The following is a 10,765-nucleotide window of genomic DNA, read 5'->3' as shown; positions in this document are numbered from 1 at the left end:
TCATGGATAATGGGAACTAGATAATTTGTTTCCTAAAGACATACAACAAACAGTTATACATATTTTCAAGCTTGGAACCCATAGAATTCTTGTTGTTGCTTTGTTTTTGAGCAAGAATTCAGTTTTATTACCAAGGTCATCAAAACAACACTCAAATGCACTGACTTTAACCTACCCGTCTACACAGAGTAGGCAGTATAAAATTTGAAACCCATTGAGCTTGGATGGTGACAATAATCACGAAAATGACACCACAATATTTTTATTAGAATTTGTCAAGGGTATGTTGCTGTCATGTAATATGACTGAAGCAGTGATAAATGAAACGACAGCTGTGCAACTGCATTGCCACAGCATACATATGAACACCAGCGAGAATGATCAGAACTGCAAAATCCATGGGTTAGGGTGGCTGGCTAGTTTTCTGAGTAAATAAGCAAGCTCCTAAAAACCAAACATGATACAGACTTAGAGTGCACTAGATGCTTCATGCTAATGCCTGTAAAAATACTTGCATCCTCCAGTAAGTACAAGGCAGTAGAACAAAGTGTCTCATCCTTACAGCGCAGTAACACTCGGTTACTGCAGAGAAGCTCACATATCATAGCTTACACCAGAGTGAGCAGGCAGCCATACTGCAGGTACAACATCAGTACAGACCAGCATGCAGCCCTTTATTCAGATGTTTTTTAAATTCATGATGTGGAACACACGTACAACAAAGGACACACAGAAGGAGTAAAAAAAATAAAAAATAAGTGCCTATGCATATACTGATTGGAGAATTAAGTGGACATGGAACCATTTGCCTGCAAAGCCACAGGGATCAATGTCTTTGGCCTTCAGCCAGTTCAAGACACCCTCTGAAGCAAAGTATACAAAAAAGTTTTCTCCATTTCTACAATACAACACTATATGCCAATTCATTAATAAAATCACTATCTTCTTCCTCTAATAAAGTGTACTCATACACGATAACCTCTTCTTGATATATGGTTAAAACGTCACCAAAAATTTACATCTGTAGCATGCTTTACTTTACATATTTAACTCTTAAATATTCAAATATGATAAAAACTTCTAACAGACGTTATCATTCCACATATATAAATTTGTAACTTCCATTGGCAAGTCTAATAAATCACTATGTATCTTTTAGTCATTTAACAAGTTTATTTCTACAAATTATGGCTTAAAAGCAGGTACTGTACATACAAAAATCTTGATACTGATGTGTAACTCATTACACTTCTTTATGCTGTCCTCATTGGTAATTTATTCACTTCAGTGGGTATTTATGACATTTCTCATAGCAGCAATAAATAGTCATTTACTTCTCATAAAACATTATTTTAGATAGCCACATTAATCAATACAAAATTAATTTTTAACAGCATTTGAGTAACATAACCCATAGCTCATTAAAGTTTGATCAGGGAATCTGTGAATTTAATATTACATGTCTTTGTGCCAACTTAAGACTGAGTGATTTGCAGGGTCTCCAACATGTCTTCCACTGCCTTCAAAGAGTATTTACTTTCTTTCTTACTGCGACCTGCAAACTGGAAAGAAAAAAAAAAATCATATATAATAAACTTCACTGCATAGATCCTGTGCAAGAAATGGTTCTAAAAAATAAGTATGACAAAAACAGCTCTAAAATTATTAACTATATTTACTACAAGCTCAAAAGCACGGCCTCTTTAACATTTCAGTAAAACACAGCGTTTCTACTACAACACAAGCTATGTTATCCTTCCTCTATTAAGTCATGAAAAAATATAACAAAATCCTTAATTTCAATCCTTTGGTCTGAATTTGGATAGTGAGTACTAACAAATAATCCATTTGTAACAGTAACACTTATCTAATGACAGAGATCATCCTGTTGTTTTGTTTGCTCTGGAACCTTTAACACAAATTTTATTTGACTTGAATTTTTGATGTGATTCAATATAGATTATATTCATGATTTAAACAGTAGCAAGACTTGGATTTGACAGATAATCAAGAAGCTCATCTATTTTCTATTTTTATTCCAGCAAGACAGAGAAAGCTATTTACTTACTAAAATCCACTTCAGAACAATGAACTCATCGTATAATTACATTTTATGGTTCAAAGTAACTACGAGTAATGACCTTGTGTTTGATTGTAACCTACTGCTATAACATCTATTTCAGAGAGCATTTGAAATAAAGCCTGTCTTGATAACAAAGAAAACTACAGCTCAATAGATACTACTTTCCAGTGCTATGGTTTTACATTCCCTAAGATACATGCAGCCAACTTTGGGAAAGGAAGGGGAAGAAGGGTTGATTACTCCATGCTGACTTCAAAAGGAGCTTTCTAACTGTACTGACAGTTCCCGTCGCTCATCAGCCCCATCTAACAAAGAGGATTTATTGACTAGGTTGGTCTTCGAACAAATGACTCTCTCAAACATTTTAATACACCTGCATTAAAACACAAGTTTTGCATTTGGGGTTGGGAAGGTGGCGAAGAAATTATAGAAGCAGCACCTATAACTTGCAGCTAGTAGAATAGCCAATTCTCTACCTAATTCTTAACATCTAAACACTTAATAAATTTTCAATTTAATGCTTTTTTTTTTTTTATTATTATTTCAAATGCCACTGCAGTCTTGTATAGTTAGTCTTTGATTTATAATGTGTCCCTTCTCTCCTGTAATTAACTTAATTTAGCAAACTCTTCATGACCTGTTAAGAAAGATTAAGTCATCAGACCCAGGTAATATCACACCAGCAACAAGCTGCAGGCCCTGTTAACCTGCTTTTGACCCCTAGGCTACAATCTAACATTGGGATTCTCAATCAGTACCGGGTTCTTAAATAAATAGCTTTGGTACAGTAAAGGAAAAGCTATTTCAAATTAAATAATTAGGAGAATGAAATGGAGCTATTGTGACAACAGTAGTTTAGGGGACATATTGAAAACACCGTATTTTCATACTTCTTATTTTCAGAAGATGAACGGACATTCTCTGTTTTACTCTAGCGGCATGTACAAATCCTTTCTCCAGGCTGCAGTTTCCATAATGCCCTGCAACAGTCAACGTCAGGGGAAAAATCAAAGCTTTTGTAGCATTCTCCCAGGTGAGAGAAGAAACCTTTGCCTGAATCTGAACTTAATACGACATCTTTTTCTTCACACTAAACAAGAACAGTCCTAAGCTGACACCTGGGGAGGTCCAAACCCCTCCATACAAACAAGCAAATACAAAAGAAGAACTCAAAATCCTTGACAGAAGAATCGTTCCAATTCAAGACATTTCAGAGATTCAATAAAAAAGCACAGAAGCCTGTGGTCAAACAGTACATTTGGCAGGACACACAGAAAGCAGGCAGAGGAAAGCTTGAAAATAAGAATTTTACTTATTTTCCTTGTCTTTAGGGACACTGAAAGCAAAACTGACACAAGACATTAGCTTAAAAATGTTACTTGTTAGTTTCAGGAGTGGCTGCGTTCATGATATTGACGTGTGCTTCAAGCTACACAAGCAAAACCAAACTCTGCGTCATAACAAACAGAAGTATACTTGGAAATCTAATCACTTCAAATTTGCCCTGACGAACAATTATTTTGTCTATTCTGCCATTACACAGCAATTTGACTGATTGAGCCGGAATCCATTTCTTAAAATCATGATTTAATTTTCTGTTTCCCAAATGGTTTGTAACAAAATCACCTCTCCAACCATAAATAACATGTGGATTGCTAACACAGAAGAATTTAGCAATATACCCAAGAAGCATGTATCTGGAAAATTACTGTGAGTAGGATCACATTAAAGATTTTTGTGAGCATTAATCAAACTTCCCTGCCTCTGCTGAAACACTTCTACCAGAGGACATGCTAAACCAATTACCTAACTGAGGAGCACTAGAGGTAGCCACAGTTTGTGTCGAGGTTAAAGGAACCGTGTGACTTGTGTCCTCAGTCAGGACAGTGAAAGGCTTCTGCACAGGACTAGCACCACCTGAATAATCCAGCGTTTCCCAGTAATAAAATAACACAAACCTAAGCCCGAGCTTGTAACAACTCTTCAAATAATCAGTACTTCTGTAACATTTCAAATAAAAGTTTAATTTTGTTTGCTTTTTTACCCAGTCAATTAAAGTTAAGTGGCCTAGAGAATAATGATGACTTTTATTATTATTATTATTATTTTTTTTAAGAGACTGTGTTAGCAGCCAGGAATTCCAGCTCCAAGCTCTAGCTACAAAACCTTTCTGACTTCCTTCATAAAATTACATTTCTCCCAGATTAGGCACAGATGAGAAGTAGTAATCAGCACAGATGGTTGCAACTTTAACATCAAAATAATAATATTAACCAGATAAAACACAGATATTTGATGCTCTTAAAAAAAATCCAACCCCAAACCAAAAACTTAATTGGACTGCTCTTTACGACCACATCTTTCTGTAAAGAAACTGCTCTATAGTCTGACACTGGTGAAAGTAGTGAAAAGTAGTAGAAAGTAGTATTTTCTTTTTACACTCAAATACTCTCTTTTAAAATGACAATAAACAAAAATGTTCCTCTGATTTCAAACAGGAATGCACAGAAAAAGCAAAAATCATGAGCCAAAGAAAACTACCTGTGAGAGAATGAACTAGAAGAACCAGCAAAAATATTTCAAGTAAACTGTATGAAAAATAAAAAAATGCAACTACAGCCAGTGTAGAATTTGAAAAAACAGAGTGGGTTTCCAAAATTACTAACCATGCTGTTTGTACTTGAAGTTCAAAATCCAAACGGAAAATGGGGAAAGATCTCATTGCAAGACAATTGCTCGTAACTAACTTTCTGAATAGCTTCATATTTTAAAGAGACAAATTCACATAATTTGACTTGGCACCCATGTCAGGATTCAAAATGCATCTTATCTTCTAGAACATAACTAAAGGAAAAATTGCATTTAACAGTGTAAGAGGGTACAACTAATAAAACATGCCAATGCCAAACTCAACAGGCTCTTAAGGCTCTTATTTCACTTTGCAAAGGAGTTTGGATAACGCTTGGAAAGTGGGGAGGATTTATAGAGATAATATAGGTATCTAGCGTAAAACCTGGCTAGACAATCCTCCACTAATGGAGGAAGGCTATAAGGGCTTCCACTGGCACCAGCCACTGAGGTTTCATCCTTAGGTCCAAAAGATGACAATTTCCAACCACTCAACACACTAAGGGAGCAACAAATCAGTACTGACTCATAGGGGAAACTGCCACCTACTACATCACCAAACACCATTTGCTGTAGCAGCTGGATGTTGTAAGTCTCTGACAAACACTAGAGTGGCCAAACCTTTCTGTAGTCATGTCAGAGTAACAAGCTCAATAGGGTTGGGCTGAGGAAGTCCTGTCCAGCTGTAGTCACTAGAGCTTCTTATGGTACTCCTCTGAAGATGAAAGGGGTTGTTCACACCAGTTGTTTGCCAAATCCTAGGTTGAACAGATACACTTTTTGCATAGCTGAACTCCCCCTGTGATTCCAGTCAGATATGGTGTTTGTCACTTTATGTTCCAAACAGCTAAAAAGAGCTGCTAAAGTGTGCAATGCATCATGAAAGTATGAAGTCACAAAGAAGTTATGACATTTGTTTTAAATATATAGCTGTGTTAACATGATCTGTTCTGGTAAGCATCAACCAGAAGTGCTTAACATAGGTTCCAAAACTATTTCACAGAAACAATGCCATTGCACTTTCCAGTAAAAAATAAAGACCAACAACAACAGAATTAGTCATATTAGAGATAGTGGTGCTAACAAAAAAAGCTATGTGGAGGAAAAAAAAGAAACGGCAAGTTTATTTGGCTGTCAAATAACTACAAACTGCCATAATTAAACTTTCATTATAATTAGAACCTGGAGATGCATATTTCTAGGTCTTAATCGTGGTATGCCTCCAACCCACAGCCAACACTGACTTTATATTCCCATTCTGATGTACCCTGAGGGAGGCCATTTCCCAGAAACACTAATGGATCTCTACTGGTGCTTTGAACTGGAAACCTTAGTCATAATACCCACTTAAAACACGTGTTCAAGGCCCCTCCAATCTAAGCAGATCATTTTATTAAGATGTAAAACATAGAATAATAGTTTTCACCCAGATTTCACACATTTCTTAAAACCTGTCTTGTTCTGTCAATAGTGAGTCTATTGTGTATTCTGCTCTTCAAGGTTTGCATTGTTTGTTTTGTCTCATAAATCCTGCAGGACTTGTGTTTTCCATCAATATTGTACTTACTGGAATGTCAGACATACCGAAGTCAAAAGAAGTCCTGGTTATTTATGGGAAACGAGACATAGCACACAAGAAGAATGCAAGAAAACCAAGCAAGTTATGTTGATTTACTCACTTCGCATCTAACCTGTTGAATGGCAGTTGATAAAAGTGCAGACAAAACTACAGAGTATGTCGAGAGTATCAGAAAACATTTAGGTACTAACCTGGTACGCTCTGTTTATTTGATTAGCTGCCCAGCTGGCATATTTCATATTATCTTTTTTCATTTTTGCGCTTGCTTTTGGGTTGGATGCAATATGGCTTGCAGACTAGAAATGGAAGCATAAAAAAAATAAAAACAGTATAACTACAAAATATATGCACATGAAATAAACTGAGAGTACTTAGCACCTTTGCATAGAGAGCCCCAGTAATAGCAGAAAAACTGGTAACTGGTAAACTGCATCCAATTAAGAATTACATAAACTATTTAAGCTACTGTTTGTTCTAATTAAGGCTAAAGGAGACTTAAGCTCAGTTGTGTACTGAGTTAAGAACAGAACTTTGACATAATCAGCCAACCCAATTTACTTTTCCTAAACTAAGAGTTACAAATTAGTTTTTCCTATTTGACTTCTTATGAGAGGAGATTAATAATGCATCATTTGTGGGTCCAGACTGCCATTTTTTTCTTGTGACATTAGGAAAGTTTTAGAAGTACGTTTTATACAAAAATTATGCCCATCTTCACTTGGAAGAATTACTTCAGAACTTAACTAATCTTGGAGACATTTCCACTTATACAAATAAATCCACTTTGTAAGGAATCATCGCTATTTTGAGTGCTAAAGTACTCGAGTGCAAAGAACCTTACTCACATTCATCAATGAAAACTTACAGAGATCTCACAAAAAGAGCATGACGCCAATGTCTACATGAGTACTACATTTAGAATTCAAACAATTTTCCCCTATTGCTATTTACCTGCAACTACCTCCAGAAGTGAAATGAGTGGAAGAAGAAGCCTCTACTAACTCATGAACATTCTTTCTGAAGCCAAGTCTGCATGAATTAAATTTGCAATCTAGTATGCAGTCACGGCCCTAAGCTGAGGCATAATTCTCTACAGTTTCCTGACTTTGAGGAAGCATTACCAGTTTCCTCAGCAGATGCAGCCAAAAGTCTTTTTGGAGAATTTACCACAGTTACAGACTGTCTTCAGGGACTACAGATGCTGGGCATGTCTGTCAAGAACTAAAGTAGCAGCCACAGTAAAAGCAGATCCTAAAGTCTAGAAACAACATTAAAAAGAAACTAGGAGCCAAAGGGAAGATACAGAAATAGCAATGGCAAGCTGAACTTGCAAACATCTCCTAGTGAAATTTGTCAGCCAGTTCCACGAACTGGAAGAAAATAACCTGTCAGTAGTGTGCTTACATTGTGGAAATCAGGGTTTGTTTGTACAACTTTCAGGAAGAAACAAAACCAATTTTCTCAAATTCTTGGGTTATATTAGCTCAAAGTGGACAGACAGATCATTGTGGAAATAACAGGCTCTAAGTCTACCTTATAGACTGAAAATAACAGGCAGGACATTAAGATCTGACAGAGGACAAGTCCAATTGCATGACATTCAACAAGGGTAAGTGCCAGGTCCTGCACCTGGATCATAATGATCCCATGCAGAGGTGTAGGCTTGGGGAAGAGTGGATGGAAGGCTGCCCAGCAGAAAAGGACATGGGGAATGTGGCTGAAAGCCAGCTGAACATGAAGTTGCCAAGAAAGTTGATGGCATCCTGGCCTACATTAGAAATAGTACAGCCAGCAGGACAAGAGAATTGATTGCCCTTCTGAATTAAGCACTGGCGAGACCTCACCTCAAATACTGTGTTCAGTTTGGGGCCCTTCACTGTACATGGGATATTGAAATGTTTGAGCATGTACAGAGCAGAGCAACTGAAGCTAGCAAAGGGACTAAAAAACAAGTCTTATGAGAAGCAGCTGAGGGAACTGAGGTTGTTTAGTCTGAAGAGGAGGCTGAGTGAAAACCTCATTGCCCTCTACAACTACCTGAAGGTAAGTTGCAGTAAGGAGGGGGTCAGTACCTTTCCTCAGGTGACAACTGATAGGAAGCAAGGCGACAGTCTCAAGTTGCACCATGGGAGGTTTAGATTGGACATCAGTAACAATTTCTTCACAGAAATGGCAGTCGAGCATTAGGCTGCCCAGGAAGTGGTGGAGTCCCTACCCCTGGAGGTATTTAAAAAATGTATGGATGTGGCACCAACAGACATGGTTTGGTGATGGGACTCAGATGGTTGATGGCTGGACTTCATGATCTTGAAGTTATTTTCCAATCTAGATGATTCTTTGATTCTAATAACTGTACTAATGGCCAGTCACATTCTTGTCAATAGTTCTGTGCAGGCTAAAGATTCATTTTGCAATTGTAGAACATTCTATTTAGAAATTGGACTGAGTAAAACAAAAACATCACAAAGTTTTGTTTGTTTTTTTAAACAGTTATCATAGTATGGTACTAGTCTTCAGCAGTTCAACATCCTGCAGAGAAGAGTATAACTTCAAAACCTTTTTCAAGAAGTTACCTTCGTGTGTTCATTATCATAATTATTTGGAAAACATGGGCAAAACTTACAGCTTAAAAGCAATTCAACTAAGGAGACAGACTGCAACTGCAAAGATCAGCTTCTTGAGGTTGCAGAAAATACCCAATCTCATTGCGCTTTATAGATAACACAAGCAAGGTAGCAACTCGTGATGAAACTGCAGTGGAGCACAACTGAATTCCTAAATGTGGGGATTTACAGCCATCCAAACTCTCTGAAGATGCATTAGTGTAAGTCACCTATCAACACTATGTGACTGAAGCCTCTGGGAGCACTAACACCCCAAACTGCTTGAGAAAAAGGAAATTTTTACAAATAATAATGATTAAAAATATGTTTAAATAAATTAATCTTTGACAAACTTGACCTGAAAGATAGCTTGATAGCTAAAGATACTTAACCTTGGAAAATGTGTAGATCAATAGTCAAACTATGTGAGAATATTCATGGAGAAAACAAAAAGTTAAAAAAAAAAGACAGTGTTTGAATTTACATATGGGAAGTACATGAAGGAGAGACCTTGCTTCTATAGGAAAGCATTCAAAAGCAACTGAAAATTACAATTTAAACTTCTTAATAAAACATTTTGAAAACTGATCTAATAAAGTACCATTACCCTATCTGGGATATGGGAAGCAAGATGCACATACTGGAATAGGGGTGACAACTTCAATGTCTTTTTACTACTTTTGATCACTGGCATAAAATTGTCCATACTCAATATTTAATAACCCTAAGTTAAACCAAAAGGAAGAAAGCCCAGAAAATAGTAAAAGAAAATATACCAGCATAAAGATATTCAAAATGATAACATGGAAAATATATAACCAAACTCACCATGTAAAGTCCAAACAAAGCTCTCATATTTCTGTTGTTAAGCTTCAGTGCTTGTGCAAAATACTTTCTTGATAGCTCAAGGTTTTCAAGCCCCCCTTGAGTGTATTTAACCTGTAAAAATGATAGGCTCTTGAAAGTTGCATGTCATCCATACCTCTAACATTCGCTCTTGATTTGAAGATATTATGAAATTTCTTGTCACGTTTTTTTCACACAAATATTTCAGATCAGTTCTACCAAAGGCAAAGTACTCGCCTGTGAGAAATGTTAACTCTTTTCAATAAACACAAAAATATTTAACTATAGAGAAAGAAGTCAGTGTTAATTTAATAAGTTGCTAAAAGAATAAAAAGTGATTATTTTACACCTATTCATACTTACAATATTGGGATAGTCTCTTATGAAATTTTGACAAACTCTCAATCTAAAGCTAAATTCTGACTGCTATGAATCCATATTAACTTTAAATTCCTTCAGCGTAGCATACACCAGTACAGAAAAAAACAGTCTTCCATTAGCTATTCAACTGCAAAATAGCGTACAAAATTTAAAGATCACTCCACTATTTTTTACTAGTTTTGCCTGTTATTAAAATAAGAAGAAAGATAATTATTAGAAAACATGCTTCACAGATTTTATACCACAAAGCTATTTAGACTTTCAACTTTCGCTGTTAATTCCATTTTATCCATTTTAACAAAACAAATTCAATTAATTCCACGCAGTTGAAGTATAGTTTAGGGAAAAAAAAGTACCATACATCTGAAAAATGAATACAAATGACTAAAAACCTTGAGCTAAAACTTAGATTCCAAGACCCGGCTCCACAGTAATAGGTAATACATAATAACTTCCTAGATATGATATATAGTCCTCCATTACTGTGGAAAAAATTTACTTCTCATTTGAAAAGTACACAAACATTTCAACAAGAATTGCTCATTTAAAAGGAATTGTTATCCTCAATAATTACTGCCCTTACTTTTATTTATACACTAGTCACATTGAGCAACAAAACATTTTTTTAACATGCAAGCTCTTCGA

The 10,765-nt window shown here is 36.0% G+C and overlaps 1 protein-coding gene across 1 annotated transcript in view; it reads right to left on the bottom strand.

Annotated features, from left to right (window-relative positions):
• Positions 1 to 246: 246 nt before the first annotated feature.
• The window catches only part of EMC2 (ER membrane protein complex subunit 2), a 41,749-nt gene continuing 31,230 nt past the window's right edge, over positions 247 to 10,765 (bottom strand). Inside the window, exons 9-11 of the mRNA XM_035318210.1 lie at positions 9,722 to 9,832; positions 6,482 to 6,586; positions 247 to 1,562 (exon numbers count right to left, since the gene is read on the bottom strand). Of these exons, the coding sequence (XP_035174101.1) occupies positions 1,476 to 1,562; positions 6,482 to 6,586; positions 9,722 to 9,832 (303 nt within the window). The 3' untranslated portion in view covers positions 247 to 1,475. The remainder of the gene's footprint in view (positions 1,563 to 6,481; positions 6,587 to 9,721; positions 9,833 to 10,765) is intronic.

Source organism: Oxyura jamaicensis, chromosome 2 (genome assembly GCF_011077185.1).
Source record: "Oxyura jamaicensis isolate SHBP4307 breed ruddy duck chromosome 2, BPBGC_Ojam_1.0, whole genome shotgun sequence".
In the NCBI taxonomy this organism is placed as follows: domain Eukaryota; kingdom Metazoa; phylum Chordata; class Aves; order Anseriformes; family Anatidae; genus Oxyura; species Oxyura jamaicensis.
Note: the sequence above shows the minus strand (reverse complement) of the source record. Positions and strands in the feature narration are given on the sequence as shown.